Genomic DNA, 22,064 nt, shown 5'->3' on the forward strand with positions numbered 1-22,064 from the left:
TGAAGAACAAAAAGATAAAAAGGCAAAAGGTCTGGCCTTAAAGGTAAAAGAATCCTCAAGTGATGAAGAGAATAGCAGCAATGAAAGTTCTGAACAAGAAGAATTAAATCTGATGGTGAAGAATTTTAGAAAATTCATGAGAAGGAAGAACAAAAATAAGAGATTCTCCAGTCAGAAGAAATCCTTCAAGAAGAATGAAAACTCATCTCCAAAGTTCAAATGTTTTGAATGTGGAAAAGCTGGACACATGAGAGCTGACTGTCCAAGCCTGAAAAAGAATGAGGAGACGAAACAAAAGTTCAGATCAAAGAAAAAGAAAGCATACATAGCATGGGAAGAGAATGCCTCAACAACTTCAAGTGATAGTGATGAGGATCAGGAAGCAAATCTCTGTCTCATGACCAAACATAATTCAGATTATGAGGTATATGATTCTGACTCATCTATTGACTCGTATGATGAATTGCAAAATGCATTTGCTGAACTGTATGCTGAAGCAAAGAAATTAGAAAAATCAAATAATGTTTACAAAAAGAAAATGACACACATGAGAGATAAAATTTCTGATTTAGAGAATGATAACAGGAAACTACTTTCAGATATCTCTAAACTAAAGTCACCATGTGAGAACTGTGAAACATTGTATGCTGCATTAAAAGCAAAGGATAAAGAAAAACAGAATGTTAATGTTATGAAATCCATTAATTCCCACTCATGTAACTATTGTATGAAATCTGGTCATAACTACTACAGATGCATGATAAGGAAATTTGGCATTCCTAGTGGAAAATATAAATGGATTAAGAAATTAGATTATGTACTCACTGATTCTCCAGGACCCAAGATCCATTGGGTACCAAAATCAAATTGAATAACTTGTGTTGCAGGTGTGCTTGAGAGCAAAGCAATCAATGTGGTACTTAGACAGCGGCTGCTCAAGACACATGACAGGAGACTAATAAGAGGAACCATAATCAATGCTCATGATGAGCAAAGGTCTAAGAAGCACCTCCTCTTTAGAAGCCTCCTCTAGCTTCCTAACCACGGACCTAGTCAAAGGTCCAATGGCCTTCAAGTATACATCCTCCTTGGATGGTCCTCCATCAAGTTGCTTAAATATAATAGTATTAATTTTTAGCTGAAAAAAGAGGGAAAGTGAAGAGAAATGAAAGGGAAAAGGGAAGAGAAGAGGCGGAGAGAAACAAAAGGGAAAAGGGGTGAGAAGAGGCAGAGTGACGGAGGAGGCACGATAGAGGAGGAGGTGCGTCAGGGGAGGCACAACAGAGGAGACGCAGTGGTCAATGCCAACACCGTAGTTCGTGCGACGTGGTACGATGTCTGTGGGAGGAGCAATCATCTGACGTAGTGGATCGATATGCGAAGCGGTCATCCATCTAGCGCGGGAGAAAAAGACGTTGGAAGAAAAAGAAAGAGATGTTGGAGAAAAAGAAAAAGAAAAAGAAAGAGACTTTGGAGAAGAAGAGTCGTTAGATGTATTTTTTAAAAAATAGTAATTTTTATTTAAGTATAAATAGTATTAATCTTGAATTTTGTTTATCTCATTTTCAATTAAATTTTGTGCTCAAATTTTTTGCATTATGGATCATAACTAGTATAATTATAATTATTAATATTATTACCATCTTTTACAAAACCAACCACCTTGTAGTGGTGATAATCATGAAAATCTCCAAAATTTTTAGTATCCACCACCATGTCCCATCGATGAAAATTTTCGTAACCACAACTACCTATGGTTCCACCACCCCCACCCATCCTAAACATCGATCATGCGACTCCTTCATCCAACTTAGACCCTCCTAATAGTGAACTTTAATCACCTCTCGGACTGGATAGTATCCAACTCGATGGGAGCGGTGAAAATATGTCGCAGAAAAAATCTTGTGTGCCATTCACAATCCTAGAGGATATACTTTTAGTTTGATTGTGATGGAATGTTTTGAAGGATCCAATTGTTGGAGTTGACCAGTCGTTAAATCGATATTTAGAATGAATAACAAAATCATACAACAACGATGACGAGCACGACCAATTCACAACAAGAACTATCACCCAGTTAAAGTCTCGATGGAGCAAAATTCAACATGTAGTTCAAAAGTTCTTATGTGTTGAGTTGCTTTGTTGATCAATTTCATTGTTTGTGCATGTGTGTACTTTGTGCATGAGTTAATCTTAATCCAAATTGTCTAAGAGTGAGTATGATGATGTTTAAAAGTAACTTGGAAGGTTTTTTAAGTGTGAAATCAAATTTTTGAAAACCAACTCAAAATAATCGATTATTACTAACTATAATTGATTATTCCAGCAAGAGGTTGAAGAGAACCTTGCTGTAATAATTGATTATCTGTGAAATAATCGATTATTCTGTTCTTAAGTGACTTCCAGAATTTATGAAGAATAAAATAATTGATTATCCTTAAAAATAATTGATTATCTGGGTTTGGAAAACTTTATAAATGGTTTTCACATTTTGAAACAAGTACAGAGAATAGAAGAGAGTAAAGAATTGATTTTGTGAAGTCTTTGTGACCTTCTTGGAGTGTTTTCTTTGTGAAACCAAGAAGAAAAACATTTTTCGAAATGCTTTGAGAGAAATCATCATCATTAGTACATTCTTGGAAAGAAGGATTAAGATTGGTTAAGAGTTCACAGTCTGATTTGTTTAACTTCCAGGTGAATTTGTTCCTTTAAACTTTTGTGTAATGTGTTAAGAAAATCTTGAGTAGGTGTCTCAAGTGGTAAGAAATTCTTGTAGTGGGTTTCTACAAGAAGTGCTTTCTTGGGTGCAAGAAAGAGTCTATCTTGAGAGTTGAAGTGTGTGCATATGCGGTATGCTTGTAAAACTTCTTCATTGAGATAGTGGAACAAATCTTGATCAGGTTATGATTGAGGACTGCGTGTAGGTCACATGTGGAGTGGTTGAACCAGGATAAAACACTTTGCACTTGTGACACCTTTTACCCCAACATATATATATATATATATATATATATATATATATAATAAAAAGAAATATCTTATTGGATAAAAAAATATTTAAAAATGAAACGACAATTCCAATAATCATGTGAGTAGAGAATTCACATTCATATCCTTAATCCAAATAGCAAATAAAATTACAAAGAATAAAAATTGAATTTTTCCAAAATATATACTTTAATAAATCATAAACAATTTCATATTGTAATTCTATCTATGTCCCGATGTCAGATGTCCTATCAGAGCAAAATCTCACATAGAAGCCCAAGCTCCATCGTCCATATCCTCAGCCTCATGCTGCTAATGGTCTCCTGTATACCAAACAAGAGAAACAACACAAAAGAAGGGAGTGAGAAACATCTCACTCTGGCTCACAGTGTAGGAACACACACCGGATAGCCAAACACAAATAATACAGTTACCTCATAGATCAATCAATAGCAATAACTTATCCAATCATCCAAGTCATACAATTAGTAATTTATCATCATTCAATAATAAGAATGCACATGCATGGACACGGACTTCACATTATCATGCATGTGGCGCCAGTAAAACATCACATGGCATATTGCCGCTAGCAATACACGAAGAGTAGTCTAGGAGTACATGTCGGGTCACACCCTCTGCGCACTCTCACTAGAAGGATATACTACCAGAGTCTCGTCGGGATAGCTAAGCCGCGCAAGATACATCCCATGCACACAATGGGTGAGACTGAGACTTCCAAACCGAGTTATCCCCAAGGACTAATCCCCAAAGCTTTTACACTAGGGGGCCTTCTCTGGAGGTGTATTCCATATCGTACCCTTAAAAACATTTATGCATATGATGCATGTCAATCAAGACTCCATGTTTTTCTCATATTACATTTTTATGTCTCATTCCCATATCACATTATCATGTCTCAACACATCTCATCATCACATCTCCTCATTACATTTCATCATCACATTGGCATTATCACATCATATTCACAATTTTCACTGAGCACTTTTATTCATATCAGAACTCATCTATTTGCAAAAGTAAACATATATTCATACATCTCGTACAACAAGGAATACAACAGAACAATCAGAAGGTAAAACAGAAAATATTATAAATATGCCTATTTCTCATAGAGTTTCCACAAGAACTCACAGAGCAAACTAATTCATATCAAAACTTGTTTATTTTCAAAATTAGACACTTATTTACACTCTATAAACATTAAAGAACACAACAGAAAACTCAAAAGGTAAAACAAAATACATTTAAAATTTGCCTGTTTCTCATAGGGTTCCCACAAGAACCCATAGAGCACTCTAATTCATACAATAAACATTTAAAATAATATAATTTACTCATATAATTACTCTTTAAACAATCTCCTCTTACAATCACCAATGCATTCCCTTAGAGTTTCCCATTGGAACCCACAGAGATCTCAAATCATATATTTATTTACATATAAAAAGAGCAAATAGAAGAAACAAATATAATTGGGAGAAACTCCTCATAAAGAAACATACAACAAATACAGGATTGGGGGCCAATCCCACTACCCAGCATATAATCCCACACCCAGAGCGAGGTTTCTCACTCCCCCCTTACCTCGATAAACAGGGGTTGAAACTGAAGCAGGATCTCCTCCTCCGAGTTCCCCTTGGTCTCCAGAAAATGTAGAAGAAAAAAGTCAAAAGTGAAAAAATGCGTTTTTCTGGAGTGCCGGAACGCATTTATAGGCATCAGGATTTGGCCAGAATGGCCCGTTCCGAATCCGGAACGGCCTGTTCCCAAAGTGGAACGGCCCGTTCCGGGGTTATGAAAATCCAGGATTACTAATTAATAAATAAATAAGTAACATATATATATATATATATATATATATATATATATATGAAATTAAAATAAAATATCAATACAATTTAAAACATGATTTTCTTCAAATAATAATTATAACAAAATATCATAATTAATAATATTATACAAAATAATTTTCATAAATGATTATTATTAAAAACCTTTAAAAATTCAATCAAACCCATTTAATTAATCAAAATAATTATAAGGAAATAATCTTCATAAATACAAAAATAAATAATAATTATTCGTAGTATTAGTAGAAATAATTTGAGATGTTACAATTCTCCCATCCTTTTAAAAATTTCGTCCCCGAAATTACCTTAAGCAAATAAAAATGGATATGTCTCCTGCATTTGACTTTCTAAGGTTCGAGCTTAGACTTCTGGATACTACACACGAGTCCATAACTTCCTCTACTCCTCTCTTCACCTTAGACCACCACGCTTCCGCTACGCCACTCTCATACATCCTCCTAAGTTCCGAATCCATCTTAATAGCTCCTAAGTGAATACTAAGAGTACTCTTATTGCCTTCTTCTAAGATCATCTTCCTTAATTCGGGATTGTTAGGCACATAGATTCTATCCTGAAACCACGAAACACCATCAACTTTCACTCGAAAAGGGCTATCTATACCCTTACCAATCCTCTCCACTTGGTTCACTAAGAAAGGATCTAACTCTTAGGCTCCTTTAATCTCATCCATTAATTCACTAGTCACCTTCGACATACTCAATTCAATGCTTCTAAGGGTAAGCTCACAAATCAAGCTTAAATCTCTAAACTCTTCAATCAAATTTAACCTTTAAATCATCAAAAAAATAGATGAAAGATCATCCTACTCAAGGCATCTGTCACCACATTGCCTTTACCTAGATAGCAACTGAGATTAAAATCTTAGTCCTTAAGAAATTCCAACTATCTTCTTTGATCAAAAGATATTTAAGACTCTAACAATCACTAAATACCTCAAGCTTAGAATCATATAGGTAGTGTCTCCAAATCTTAATGTAATATCATAACTACTAACTCATAGATAAGGTAGTTCCTCTCATGAATTTTCAATTGCCTAGAAACATAAGCTACTACCTTTCCTTCTTGCATCAACAATGCATCCAAATTCATCTTATAAGTACTACTATATACCACAAAAGGCTTACTAAAATCCAATAATATTAACACGAGTCAATCTTGCCTTAAGAGTTGGAACTACTCTCATACTTACTATCCCACATAAAGACAATACTCCTCCTAGTGAATGTAGTTAAGGGCAATGCTATCTTAGAAATTCCTTCAATAAATCTCCAATAATAATAAGCTAATCTCATAAAACTCTTATCTTCACTAACTGGCTTAGATATCTCCCCACTTAAACACAACTTCTACCTAGACAAATCCATGTTTACCTCAACTGGAATTTACAGGAACTAGAAAACTTATCTCATACAAAAAAATAATAATAAAATAAAATAAAATAAGATAAAATAAAATAGTAATACTTAGATAACTTAACATACAACCGTCTTAGATATATCTCCACCCTCAACTACAATATGATCATATCACACCCTAAGATCAATCTCACTAACCACACGACATTCACCAATTGATCCCTAAGGTCATCTATCCACATATCAACACACATGCATATTAAATCATATTAGAATACCTACTTTAAACCTTCAAATATACCATCCATAAGCATGTACATGAACAACCTTTACCACATAGCATCATAAAACCTTAAACAACCTCTCAATCCATATGAAAACACCCCAAAACATCTTAACAAAATCAATTCTTATCCTTGCATTTCCTAACGATTCAAAAATATCATGATACCATACATATCCCTTCAACAACGATCAAAGAAAATGATACTTAGAGATTTATAATCATCCAAATGATCTCAAACCTATCCCAAAAGAAATCTAAGAGAATATGCTACAACTCCTACGAAGACATAAGATTCTAAAAAGATCATCTTCTTAGCTAAAAATTTCAAAAACCGCAGCAGATATATTCAACGCTTGCAGCTAGACCTTTGATCACTAAAGTAGCTATAACTGGAGTTCTAGACCTCCGTTTTACCTGATTCCAGTTCTATTGGAAATATAACGTCCAAGGCTACAACTTTTGTGAAGACCATAAAATCTAAATCTGTCAATATGGTACTCATACTGGCACAACAAAACTGCAGCGAAAATATCCTCTACACCAAACAACAATAGTATATCAATATATCTAAGCCCACAAAAATACCTCAACCCTTCCAAACTCACACCTCAACTTCATATTCAAGCTTTCCACTACAATCCTAAACCAAAACAACTCACATATTCAGTACAAAAGGCTTAGAAAATAAAATTCACATGCTACCTAAACCATAAAAGGTCAACATGCAACCATCAAACTCTAGAAATCATCAACACTTCAATCTCTCCTTAAGAATACCAAAACTCCGATTCTCAACATACATCATCCTTGGATTCAATCACTACCACTATAGCTTTAAAAAATTCCATCAATCGTAAACTCTTAATACACTAAAAAAAATCAATGTCTTACCCAAATCTAAGGCCTCAATAGTTCCTACAATATTAACACAATATCTCGTCTATCACTACTCGCACATATGCTTACAACACAAGCGATATCACTCAACCACTACTTCTTACGTAAGCAGGAAGTATCAAACAAATAAGCAATCATAAGAATGAAGAAGATCGGTCATAATGGTATTAGCTAACACTATCATGACTATCATTCCTCTAATTACAAAATAACAATATCAAACTCAACAATATCAACACAAGAAGAACATCATCATCATCAAAGCAAAACATCATCATAGTACACAACAAACAAGACATAGTCAGAGTACACAATAGAGTCGTGATAAGCACATAACACACACGGTCGATTGGATCGACTTGCTCTGATACCACTTAATGTGACACCCTCTACCCCAACATATATATATATATATATATAAAATAATAAAAAGAAATATCTTATTGGATAAAAAAATATATTTAAAAATGAAACGACAATTCCAATAATCATGTGAGTAGAGAATTCACATTCATGTCCTTAATCCAAATAGCAAATAAAATTACAAAGAATAAAAATTGAAAATTTCCAAAATATATACTTTAATAAATCATAAACAATGTCATATTCTAATTTTATCTATGTCCCGATGTCACATGTCCTATCAGAGCAAAATCCCACATAGAAGCCTAAGCTCCATCGTCCATATCCTCAGCCTCATGCTGCTAATGGTCTCCTGTATATCAAACAAGAGAAACAACACAAAAGAAGGGAGTGAAAAACATCTCACTCTGGCTCACGGTGTAGGAACGCACACCGGACAGCCAAACACAAACAATACAGTTATCTCATAGATCAATCAACAACAATAACTTATCCAATCATCCAAGTCATACAATTAGTAATTTATCATCATTCAATAATAAGAATACACATGCATGAACACGGACTTCACATTATCATGCATGTGGCGCCAGTAAAGCATCACATGGAATATTGCCGCTAGCAATACACGAAGAGTAGTCTAGGAGTACATGCCGGGTCACACCCTCTGCGCACTCTCACTAGAAGGATATACTACCAGAGTCTCGTCGGGATAGCTAAGCCGCGCAAGATACATCCCATGCACACAATGGGCGAGACTGAGACTTCCAAACTAAGTTATCCCCAAGGACTAATCCCCAAAGCTTTTACACTAGGAGGCCTTCTCTGGCGGTGTATTCCATATCGTACCCTTAAAAATATTTATGCATATGATGCATGTCAATCAAGACTCCATGTTTTTCTCATATTACATTTTCATGTCTCATTCCCATATCACATTATCATGTCTCAACACATCTCATCATCACATCTCCTCATTACATTTCATCATCACATTGGCATTATCACATCATATTCACAATTTTCACTGAGCACTTTTATTCATATCAGAACTCATTTATTTGCAAAAGTAAACATATATTTATACATCTCGTACAACAAGGAATACAACAGAACAATCAAAAGGTAAAACAGAAAATATTATAAATATGCTTATTTCTCTTAGGGTTTCCACAAAAACTCCCAGAGCAAACTAATTCATATCAAAACTTGTTTATTTTCAAAATTGGACACTTATTTACACTCTATAAACATTAAAGAACACAACAGAAAACTCAAAAGATAAAACATAATACATTAAAAATTTGCCTGTTTCTCATAGGGTTCCCACAAGAACCCACAAAGCACTCTAATTCATACAATAAACATTTAAAATAATATAATTTACTCATATAATTACTCTTTAAACAATCACCTCTTACAATCACCAATGCATTCCCTTAGGGTTTCCTATAGGAACCCACATAGATCTCAAATCATATATTTATTTACATATAAAAAGAGCAAATAGAAGAAACAAATATAATTGGGAGAAACTCCTCATAAAGAAGCATACAACAAATACAGGATTGGGGGCCAATCCCACTACCCAACATACAATCCCACACCCAGAGCGAGGTTTCTCGCTCTCCCCTTACCTCGATAAACAGGGGTTGAAACTGAAGCAAGATCTCCTCCTCCGGGTTCCCCTTGGTCTCTAGAAAGTGTAGAAGAAAAAAGTCAAAAGTGAAAAAATGTGTTTTTCTGGAGTGCCAGAACGCATTTATAGGCATCAGGATTTGGCTAGAATGGCCCGTTCCAAATCCGGAACGGCCCGTTCTGGGCACATAGAACATGTACAAAAGTCTCTCCCAGAACGGCCCGTTCCAAAACTAGAACGGCCCGTTTTGAGTCAATAATTTGTTCTTTAAAACCACGTCTGGAACGGCCTGTTCCCAAAGTGGAACGGCCCGTTCCGGGGCTATGAAAATCCGGGATTACTAATTAATAAATAAATAAGTAACATATATATATATATATATATATATATCAAATTAAAATAAAATATCAATACAATTTAAAACATGATTTTCTTCAAATAATAATTATAACAAAATATCATAATTAATAATATTATACAAAATAATTTTCATATATGATTATTATTAAAAACCTTTAAAAATTCAATCAAACCCATTTAATTAATCAAAATAATTATAAGGAAATAATCTTCATAAATACAAAAATAAATAATAATTATTCTTAGTATTAGTAGAAATAATTCGGGATGCTACAACACTCTTATCTCATCTTTATCTCTTGCATTGATCAATCTTTAATTGAATTTTAAAATGGCTGGTTTTGATAATTTGCTTGCATGATTAAAATGGTTTAAACTTGAACATAAGCATTGCATATAAATTGTTGTGTGATCTAATCCAATAAAAATTAAGCAAGAACTCATATAGGAGTCATTCCCATTTACAAGAGGTTCAATAAACTTCATTGAAAATTTGTATTAGAAAAGTTTTAATTGAAATAAAGATCCTTAAACTGTGATAAAATTTTTAAGTGTCATTAAATTCAATTCACCCCCCTCTTGGATTGAGCCATTCTTTTCTATCAGTAACCAGTTGTTATAAAAGTAGTCGTTGTAAAAGTAGCTATTGGAAATTAGTCGTTGGAAACTAGTTGTTATGAATTATGTTATATATTTGTGTAATGCTTTCTCATTCTCACATCTTCTCTTGAGCTTACACAATATTGTTCTCTCACTCAAACACTTCAGTTATCCATAGAATGGACTTTGACGACAACTTGGACGCACTATTGGATCAAGTCTTAGATGATTCGCTTGAAGAGAACATTGAGGAAGAAGTGATAAGGTTGATCCTTGAATCAATAGGAGCCAACAACACTCTTCTTCGTTCACATAGAAGAAGGGTGGTACATCGAAATTGAGAGGAAGGTCATGATTGATTGTTTAATGACTATTTCTTTGACAATCTGGTGTATATAAAGACTCAATTTTGAAGAAGTCTTAATATGCAAAGACATGTGTTCTTTAGAATTGTAACAGCCCTAACCAATCACGATGAGTACTTCCGAATGAGGGTAAATGCAACATGTAGAAAAGGCCTATCACCATTACAAAAGTGCACTGCTACTCTTCATATTTTAGCTTATGGCCCACTTATTGATAGTGTCGATGAATATATTTGCATTGGTGAAAGCACTGTTATGGAATGCTTGCAACAATTTGTATTAGCTATTTGTGCAATATTCAGGAATGAGTACCTACGGAAGCCCAATAACGAAGACCTAGAAAGAATTCTACAAATGGGAGCAACACATGACTTTCAAGGTATGATAGGCTCAATTGACTGTATCCACTACGAATGGAAAATTTGTCCTGTTGAATGGAAAACTCAATTTTATCGAGGTTGTGGAAGAAAATATGCATAAAGTTTTGATGATGTCAAAGTATTGAAGAAAATAAAAGGTCAAGCTAAAGCAAGTTGATGCAAGAACAAGATCTCAAGTGTTACATAGATAAGTCTTGTCAAGTTAGCTAAGAATGTAAAAGAATCTTTTAGAATTGCAAGTATGTTTGTCCTTAAGAATAAGTTTTCAAAAAAACCTCAAATTAATCTCTTTAAATTTAAGCAAGTTTTAAATCTTTTGAAAGTAAGTAAAAATGTTTTTGAAAGACTTAACAAAAGCTTTAAAGAATAGTTCAAATCATTTCTTAAAAGAGATTTATGAAAGAAATTATTGATATGAAGTTTTCTACATAAAAGATTTTGAAACAATGCAAAAATATGTTCTGGTAATCCATTACCAGACCTTTAATCCATTACCAGAACAAGGAAACTTCAAAGTTCAAATTCTAAATACAAAATGTGTATTGGTAATCGATTACCAGACCATGTAATCGATTACTAGAAGAGAAAAATTCAAAAATTTGAATTTAAAAGATACAACGTTTCAAATTTTATGAACTTAAAATCGTTGTAATCGATTACCAAGTCTTGTAATCGATTACCAGAGCATCTTTTCTGAAAAACCATAAAGAGTTACAACTCTTCATGAAAAGACACAACATAAGAAATAATTGTCTATAAATACTTATAATTTTTCAGAAGAAGGTTACGAACTCTATTATGAAAAAGTCATATACAAAAACATCTTGGCCTAATTCATTTGCATTATTCTAAAAGAGTTCATTAAGATCATAAAAGTGTATATCTACTCTTAAAAGAAAGTTATTCTATAATTCCAAATTGATCATTGGATCTGTGAAGGAGAAAGGGTTTTTCTCCTTGTTGGTTTTTGAATCTCAACACAAGGAAAGGGAGTTCCGAGGTGTTGGAGGATTCAAGTCTTGTAAGAGCTACAAGAATAGTGGAAATCTCAAGTTGGAGACTTGAGGACTGGATGTAGGCAAGATTGGACGAGCCAGTATAAAATTGAGTTTGCAATTCTTCTTTCCCTATACTTTTAATTACTTGTTATTAATTGTGATTGAGTAATTTTCATCATCATTCATTCTTTACATATAAATTTATCTAAGGAATTGAATTTGTAAGAAAGTAATTCGGAAAAGTTTTTAAGAGGAAAATTTGGAAAACTTAATTCACCCCCCTTCTTAAGTTATATGAGGCTACTTGATTAACGAAGGTGATTATGCAAACTCGACAATCATTCTTGAAGCAGTTGCATCATAATATTTATGGATTTGGCATGCATTTTTTTGGTGCTACAAAGTCAAATAATGACATTACTGTGTCAAATGCATTTGATGTGTTTAACAAAGTTATGTAAGGTCATGCACTTACGGTGAATTTCACCGTCAACAAAACCCAATATGATATGGGATACTATCTAGTGGATGACATTTATCTAGAATTTGCCACATTTGTGAAGACCATTTCAATGCCACAAGAGGAGAAGCGAAAATTATTTGTAAAACGACAAGAATCGACTAGAAAGGATGTAGAGCGTGCATTTTGGGTGCTTCAATCACGATTCGCAATTATTTATGATCTGTCACATTTTTGGGATGCTCATACTGTGAAGAATATAATTTATGCATGTATCATGTTGAATAATATGATCATCGAAGATGAATGAAACACTTATCAGAATCATATTGATTATGATATTGTTAGAAATGAAATGTTGACATTAGGCATATTTTTGACTGACCATCCCAATTTTAGATATACATACTTTGAGAGGAGAGTACCAATTCAAAACAAAGACAAACACCAACAACTTCAAGTGGATTTGGTCAAACATATTTGACAATGATTTGGAATAGAAAATAAAGAAAATTAATTTAATGTAGAATATTGAATTTTTCATTGTCATGTCTTTTTTTTTAACATAATTATTTTAAATTTTTATATTATTATATATTTCAATTGTTACGTTTTTATTTATATGTTATGTAAATTTCATTATTTTTAAATTAAAAAATTATTAAATATTTTGAATACTAATTTTTTCAAAATTAAAAAAAATGTTACTTGATATGCAATAATTAAAAATAAAATTTTAATTTAAAGGTACTATTTTAATGAAATTTAAGATTAAAAAATTATAAATATTAAGTTCGTTATAAAATTATTTGAAGAAACTCACCATTAGAATAAAAATAGAGTAAAGTTATTTAAAGTTAACGTGACACAGTGGAAATCGTTAAACACATGAATCTATGCACCAAACAACTCTTTAAAATTGCTTACATTAGAGATTCTCTTAAGAATTCATAATTATTATATTTGTTTTTATTAATCGACCATATAAATTATTTTTACACAATGGCGGATATTGGATATTGAAAAGGACACGGATGGGTGTCCCTGTTAGGCATGGCAACGGGGCGGGGCGGGAGCGGGTTTTACGTTCCCTGCCCCCGCCCCCGCAAATTTAAACCACCCCCGCCCCCACCCCTGATACCCGCCGGGGATGAAATTTGGGTCCTCATCCCCGCCCCTGACGGGGTTCGGGTATCCCAGCCCCGCCCCCGCCCCCGTCCCGCTCCTATTATTTTTCTTCTTTTTTTCTTTTAAATAAATATGAACAATTTAAAAAAAAATAAAAGAAAACTAAAATAATATAAATTTTTACATATAAATATTTATAATTTTGGTTTATATATATATATATATAAATAATTTTTTAATTATATTATTAAGCGGGGCGGGGGGCGGGGGCGAGGGCTAGGCATGACAATCTTACCCGCCCTCGTGGGTACCCGCCCGAACCTGTCCCAATTTGGACGGGGAAAATCTGTGTTTATCGGGTTCGGGTTCGAGTTCGGGTTTTCCCCGACTGATAAAATCAGGGGCAGAGGCGGGGGCGGGGACGAGGATGTTAATACCCACCCCCGCCCCCATACCCGCCCCCTCCCCGTCCCGCTTAATAATATAATTAAAAAATTATTTTTATATATATATAAACCAAAATTAAAAATATTTATATATAAAAATTTATATTATTTCTTTTCTTTTATTGTTTTAAATTGTTCATATTTATTTAAAATAAAAAAATAAAAAATGAAGAAAAAAATAGGAGCGGGGATGGGGGCGGGGCGGGTAAACCCGAACCACGCCGGGGGCGGGGATGGGGACCTAGAGTTTACCACCGGCGGATATCGAGGGCGGGGGCGGGAGCAGTTTAACTTTGCGAGGGCAGAGGCGGGGAACGTAAAACCCGCCCCTGCCCCGCCCCGTTGCCATGCCTAGCGGGAACGGGTATGGGGGCAGGGACGAGGTGGGTATTAACATCCCCGCTCCTGCCCCCACCCTCGATTTTATCAATCAAGGAAAACTTAAACCCGAACCCGATATACACGAGTTTTCTCTATCTAAATTGGGGCGGGTTCGAGTAAGTACTCACAGGAGCGAGTTAGATTGTCATGTCTAGTCCTTGTTACATTCGAAGAACCACCAACAATGCCCGAGGCTACGCCGAAAACATTACCCATCAATTAAGTTAGTGACTCAGACTCAGCTATGTATTTATATAACCAATTCATTAAACTCAAAGACTGCATTTGGTCTAGTGGTATGATTCTCGCTTAGGGTGCGAGAGGTCCCGAGTTCAATTCTCGGAATACCCCTAAAAGTTTTTCAGTTATCATTAGCCAATATTTGGTAGGTTAAATTGCACATTTCCAGATAAAAATTAAAAATTTTGTTTCTATATATTTAATCTTAAGAAGTGATGAAATTGGAAGTATAAAAATACAATTTAGCCATTAAATTAATTAATGTTTGATGTGTTAATTATTTTTGGATCGAATTACCTTAACTCAAAGACTGCATTTGGTCTAGTGGTATGATTCTCGCTTAGGGTGCGAGAGGTCCCGAGTTCAATTCTCGGAATACCCCTAAAAGTTTTTCAGTTATCATTAGCCAATATTTGGTAGGTTAAATTGCACATTTCCAGATAAAAATTAAAAATTTTGTTTCTATATATTTAATCTTAAGAAGTGATGAAATTGGAAGTATAAAAATACAATTTAGCCATTAAATTAATTAATGTTTGATGTGTTAATTATTTTTGGATCGAATTACCTTAACTAAAATATGCTCTCTTAATTTGATAAAATACATAAATTATAGACTCTTTAAATAATTCTTAACTAAAATATGTTCTCTTAATTTGATCTTTAAATTCTTAACTAAAATATGTTCTCTTAATTTGATAAAAATACATAAATTATAGACTCTTTAAATAACTTCTATTCTAATTGATTAAAAGAGTAAATACTATAAGAGATACATTGTAATTGGTTAAGAGAGAGACCATTATTAATTAAGAGAAAATTAGTGAAATGGTAGTTTTGAAAAAAAAATTAAAAAATTATTATTATTATTATCAACTACACTCCCTTTATTTTCTACTAGAAGGGTTGAAACATTTCATAGTTATATACAAAAAAGATTGTGAGTAATTATTTAATAAAAAATATAAAAAAAAATATTCGAAGAGTATAATGGTTCACTAAAATGTAGAGACCAAAAGTAGTTACATAACTCAATATCTCTTTTATAATAGGTATAGATTATAAGAAAAAAATTAATTTCATATATATTAAAAAATTAATTATTTGCTTTAAACTTTACTAATTCTAAAACATTCTTTCTAAATTAATCTTATTATTATTTTTTTAAAAAAAGTTGTCCAATTAAATAATCATGCATTAAAAGATGAATAATTTAGAAAAATATTATTAAATGAAACAAAAGTAACTTGAATTACTTATATTTAGAAAAAGTGTATCCTTTTTTCCTTATAATAGAAAATAAAGAGAATATATTAGTTACTTTTTTTAATATTGAAAATTAAGTTTTTAAATGTTATATATAGAAACGAATGTAGTATTATATTAATAATAAAACAGAACTAGGATAAATAACATTATATTTAAAACAACTTCAAAAATAATGCTATCCAAAATAAAACTAAAATGGTTAAATCAACGAACAGTTTACTTTTTAAAAAAAAATTGATTAAAATCCACTGCATTATTCAATGACAAATTATAAAATATAATAAATTTATTCACATTTTTACAAAAATCATATCTATAATAATTTGTAATTAATTGTTTGTAGAAGTTAATGCATTTAAAAATAATTAAAATGGTTAGTTCTTTCAATAGTCTTTTTTATAGGAAATTAATTCCAAATAATTATAATAGATAGCAATTAAGTTTTGACTTTTATAATATTTTTGTCAAAAATCATGATAATTTATAATTAATTAATAAAATAAAAATTATTAAATTGAAAATGCATGACAATTAAATTATGATCCACAATACGTAAAAAAATAATATTGTTTTTTTAATAATAAATTGTTATGATAATTTATTGATTTTTACAATTATTGTTGGAAGTTATAAATAAAGTTTCATTTTGTCGAGACAAAGGAAGAAACATCGTTTTATAAAGTACGTACATGCTCTATTAGTATAAGACTTTTTTGAAAGATAACAAAAAATAAAATCATAAAAATTATGGAGGTGGATGTCACTATTAAAATTTTTCTTATTACATGCGATTTTTTCTGTGAATTTTTATGAAAAATTTGCAGGAAACGTTCTTACAAATTTTTCTGCAAAATTTTATTTGTATGTAATATCTTCGTGGATAATATATTTTTGTGAATTTTAAAATTCGCAGAAAATTTTCCTGTGAAATTTCTTGCGAAAAAAATTTGCAAGAAAGTTTTCTGCAAAAAAAAATTTGCAAGAAAGTTTCCTGCAAAAAGAAATTTGCAGGAAAATTTCCTGTGAATTTTTTCGCAAGAAATTCTGCAAGAATATTTTTTGCAAAAAAATTAAAGAAATTACTATAAATTCTATCAATAATTTTTCAACTTTCAAATGCTCGCAATGAATTCATCCGAAACATTTGTTTCCATGCCTCCAACATGTGATTGTAGATTATAAGTCTAACACTCAACCATACAAATTAACTTGTAAGGTAAGTGTTGCCCCAACTTATAAATTTAATTTTTATTTTTATTTTTCTTGCGGATTAAAATTTGCAAGAAAATCCACAGGAAAAGTTACCTGTAAATTTTTTTTACCATTTAGTAAATATTACTTGCAAATTTATTTTTGCAAAGAAAATCTGCAAGAAACAAAATAAAATTCTTACAATATTTTCTACAAATTTTTACCATGGAAAAAATTTCTATGATCATTAAAATTGTAGCAAAATTTGTAAGAAATATCTGTAAATTATTTTTCACAAATAAATTTGCAAAAAATTCTACGAATATTTTTTTGTAAAAAAATTTGTAAAAAATTTCTGCGAATATCTTTTTGCAGGAAAATGACACTTTTCTAGTAGTGTGTCTTCTTGGCAAAATAGAGGTCAGAAACATGTCTCGTTGCCATAAATTAATAGTTGAAAAGCTAGGAGTCATACTTGTGGTCTATTTGCTAAGGGAGAGGTTGACCATAATCCTTTCTTGAAGTGGAGATAGTTTGGGGGTAATGGTCGTTTATTTGAGGGGATGATTATTAGAATGTATAAATAAAGTCTCATATTGTGGATAAAGGAAAAACATGAGTTTATAAATATGAAACCTTTTGAAAGATAACAAAAAGTGAAAATCATGAGAGCTTAAGTCCAAAATAGACAATATATCATACCAACGTGGACATGTATGTTGGATACTGGTGCAATTCAACAATTACTTTAATAATAAATTAAAAGATGCTTTTATTTTACAACAAAATCAAAGATAATTTTTAATTAATTGATAATATAAATTAATTTTTTTATATCAATAATGCATGTTTATTATAATCAAAACATGAGAGATTCCAATGTGGACATGTAAGTGTGATACCCCTTGGTATAATTAATTAAACAATTACTTTAATAATAAATAAAAAATGATTTTATTTTATAACAAAATTAAAGATAAATTTTAATTGATTGATAATATAATGGATGTTTATATTATAGCGTTAAAATAAAAGTTAACAATTAAATATTGTACTTAAATGCATGCACTTATATATTGTAATTATTTCTTGAAATAGTAACTTCTATGTATACCGTAAGAGTAAAATCACTTTACATTGTAAATGCATGACCTGTTTTTGAGACATTAAATTCATTATCGTTATATTCTACTGAGAGCATCGCAAATCCTATAAAGGTTATAGGCAGTAATGTTGTGGGATTTATACACTTATTTTAATGAAGATATTTATTGTAGTAATTATTGTTGGTCTTTATTTTATTTTAAATATTTTTACTCATAAATTTTTATTATTTTTCTTAGAATGTGGGTTATGATTGTAAGTCAATTATACAAAATCGATTTATAAAGTGAGTGTTGTCTTGTCTCTCACTTATATACTTTTTAGTTCTTTTATCTCTAAATAATGTGAGATTTAAGTCTTTTCTCAATAGATCCCTTCACGTTCAATACTATTGGTCTTGATATGTTGATTAATAGTAGTGATCCTTTTTAATAATTTAAGATAAGTGAAACTTGAGTTTTTTTTAATACAGCCCATAGGTTCAATAATATTGGGTCTTTTCTCAATACATTCTCTCACTTCCAATACTATTATTAGGCTTAGTACGTGGATAAATGGTGAATAAATTTTTTTAATGATCTAAGATAGGTGAAACTTGAGTTTTTTCCAATATAGCTCCTACGTTCAACATTATTGAACTTTGATGGAGTCAAGTAGGTGAAATGGAGAAGATAATCTTCCTTGCTTGAATCTGCAATGGATCTTGCCTTTAAGACTTTGATTCCAGGGAAATGAAGAGTTGAACAAGACAAGATTTGGAATTCCAAATCTTAGAAGGAAGCACTCAAGTTAGAAGCACTAGTGCAAAAATTGGATTTAAAATCGGAGTTTTAAGATCGGTTACAAGGTAACCGATCTTAAAAGTGACGCGGTGGTAATTTTGTAAATAACATGAACACTTTTAAGATTGGTTAAAATTTAACCGATCTTAAAAGTACTTTTAAGATCGGTTATTTTATGACCGATTTTAAAAGTGTTACTTTTAAAATCGGTTATTTAACAACCGATTTTAAAAGTGTTACTTTTAAAATCAGTTATTTCAGAACCGATTTTGTATGTAGTATACAAAATCGGTTCTTAAATAACCGATTTTAAAAGTATCGTCATAAATCTTTTATATTCCCCTCTATTCTCATTCTCTTTAATCTTTCCCTCCATTCCTTTTTTTAATCTCTGACGCTCTCATTTTCTAAAGTCTCCAATAAGGTAAATTTCGTTGTCGTTTTTGTTTTCATTTTCGTCTTCTCATGTTTTTCTTGTGTCTCTTTTCGTTTTCTCATGCTTTTCTCGTCTCTATTTTCGTTGTAGGTTCAGTTTGGGTAAATTTCGAACCTGGAACGGCCCGTGCTACAAGGAGAACGGATCGTTCTCCTTGCAAAACGGGCCGTTCTCCCTGGAGAACGGGCCGTTCATGCCCCGTACTAAAATTTAACTTTAGAGGCCTTTTAAACAGACTGGAACGACCCGTTCTAGTTTTGGAACGGCCCGTTCCAGTTTAATTTTTTCCATAGCCACACTTTTAAGATCGGTTATAAAACAACCGATCTTAAAAGTTAAAAATAAATGATTTTAAAAGTCTTTTTTCCACTAGTGAATTGCAAATGATGGCTCACGATTTGGCTTTAGAAAGTGAAGGATTCCTAAAGCTAAACTAAGAACCTAGGTGACTTTGGGGAGAGAAATATGAAATGTATTTAGAAGAATTCTTAATTATGCTCAAAGTGAATACAAATGTGAAGGAAGAGACTTAAATAGACAACTAGCCAAGCCAAAGTGGCACCAAGTTCAAATTTGAGCTTTCGCACCAAGAATTTGAATTTTGAATTCAAATTCTTTGGGCTGCCATGTGCTAAACATGAATCATGGCTAATTAAGCTTCATTTGGAGTGAATTTAAGCTGCATTTGAGTGTGCACTTGTGCAGCCACCCTTAGCTAAAACATGTGACTCAAATTCAACTTAAATGCATGCTAAATGAAACCTAATTTAAGCTACTTTTGCCTTATTAAGTATTCCTCCAATATTCCTACTCTAATGGCCTAAAATACAATGGCCAAACATATACAAATAAAAGGAAATAATAAAAGAAACAAAATGAGCCCAATATTGAGTACCAAAAGCCCAAAGACCGATGAAGCCCAAAACTAGGCCCATTAAGCCTATGGCCCAAAAATGCTACTCTATGTGGTCTAAAATACAAGACCAAAACATATGAAACCTATACTAATATAATATATACAAATTAAAAGAAAGTGAGTATCTCAAGGTGGGGCCCATGTGAGGAGCAAATTAGGCCTTCCAAGCCCATCGGGCCCATTGGGCTTTGACTGGCCAAAATCTTCATGTCTAGCCCATTCCTCTTGGGTCCTTCAAGGTGTCACCTCTTGGCCTCCTTGACACGATTCCATCAAAACTGATGCATGTATTAATGATGAATAACCTTTCTTAAAATTAAAGATAGGTGAGACTGAATTTTTTTCCAATACATCCCCTACGCTTAATATTATTAAGCTTAATGCATGTATTAACAGTGAGAGTCACTTTTTAAAATAGATTTAGACAACACTGATACCATCTTAGAATGTGAGTTATGAATCCAACTTGTGGAAGAAAATATGCACAAATGTTTTGATGATGCCAAAGTGATTATAAAACATTGAAGAAGTATCAAGGTTGAGCTAAAGCAAGTTGATGCAAGAACAAGATCTCAAGTGTTACATAGATAAGTCTTGTCAACTTAGCTAAGAATGTAAAAGAATCTTTTAGAATTGCAAGTATGCTTGGCCTTAAGAATAAGTTTTCAAAAACCTCAAATTAATATCTTTAAATTTAAGCAAGTTTTAAATCTTTTGTAAGGAAGTAAAAATGTTTTTGAAAGACTTAACAAAAGCTTTAAAGAATAGTTCAAATCATTTCTTAAAAGAGATTTGTGAAAGAAATTATTGATATGAAGTTTTCTACATAAATTTTTTTCAAACAATGCAAAAATATGTTCTAGTAATCCATTACCAGACTTTGTAATCCATTACCAGAACAAGGAAACTTCAAAGTTCATATTCTGAGTATAAAATGTGTTCTGGTAATCGATTACCAGACCTTGTAATCGATTACCAGAAGAGAAAACTTCAAAAATTTGAATTTAAAAGATACAACGTTTCAAATTTTTGAACTTAAAACCGTTGTAATCGATTACCTAGTCTTGTAATCAATTTACCAGAGTATATTTTCTGAAAAATTATAAAGAGTTACAACTCTTCATGAAAAGACACAACCTAAGAAATAATTGTCTATAAATACCTATAATTTTTCAGAAGAAGTTTACGAACTCTATTATGAAAAAGTCATACAAATGCATCTTGGCCAAATTTGCATTATTCTAAAAGAGTTCATTAACATCATAAAAGTGTATATCTACTCTTAAAAGAGAGTTATTCTGTAATTCCAAATTGATCATTGGATCTGTGAAGGAGAATGGGTTTTTTTCCTTGTTGGTTTTTGAATTTCAACACAAGGAAACGGAGTTCCGAGGTGTTGGAGGATTCAAGTCTTGTAAGGTTTACAAGAATAGTGGAAATCTCAAGTGGGAGACTTGAGGACTAGAAGTAGGCAGGATTGGCCGAACCAATATAAAATTGAGTTTGTAATTCTTCTTTCCCTATACTTTTAATTACTTGTTATTTATTGTGATTGAGTAGTTTGCATCATCATTCATTCTTTACA

At 32.0% G+C, this 22,064-nt stretch overlaps 1 protein-coding gene across 1 annotated transcript; it reads left to right on the forward strand.

Moving 5' to 3' along the window:
• The first annotated feature begins 10,562 nt into the window (after window positions 1-10,562).
• On the forward strand, window positions 10,563-12,896 carry LOC145954780 (uncharacterized). Its single transcript, XM_083069467.1, has 3 exons — window positions 10,563-10,648; window positions 10,832-11,127; window positions 12,589-12,896. The coding sequence occupies exons 1-3, from the start codon at window positions 10,563-10,565 to the stop codon at window positions 12,894-12,896; spliced, it is 690 nt and encodes a 229-aa protein (XP_082925593.1).
• The last annotated feature ends 9,168 nt before the right edge of the window (window positions 12,897-22,064 follow it).

The sequence above is a fragment of the Cajanus cajan genome, chromosome 2 (assembly GCF_000230855.2).
Source record: "Cajanus cajan strain Asha chromosome 2, NIPB_CcT2T_4, whole genome shotgun sequence".
Taxonomy (NCBI): Eukaryota; Viridiplantae; Streptophyta; class Magnoliopsida; order Fabales; family Fabaceae; genus Cajanus; species Cajanus cajan.

What these genes read in the sequence shown, in the direction of transcription:
- LOC145954780 (XM_083069467.1), top strand. Translation starts at nt 10,563, where the DNA reads ATGGACTTTGACGACAACTTGGACGCACTATTGGATCAAGTCTTAGAT. An exon ending in ATTGAGGAAGAAGTGATAAG is followed by an intron (nt 10,649 to 10,831) that starts GTTGATCCTTGA and finishes TGTGTTCTTTAG; the next exon opens with AATTGTAACAGCCCTAACCA. An exon ending in AGCAACACATGACTTTCAAG is followed by an intron (nt 11,128 to 12,588) that starts GTATGATAGGCT and finishes AAGTTATGTAAG; the next exon opens with GTCATGCACTTACGGTGAAT.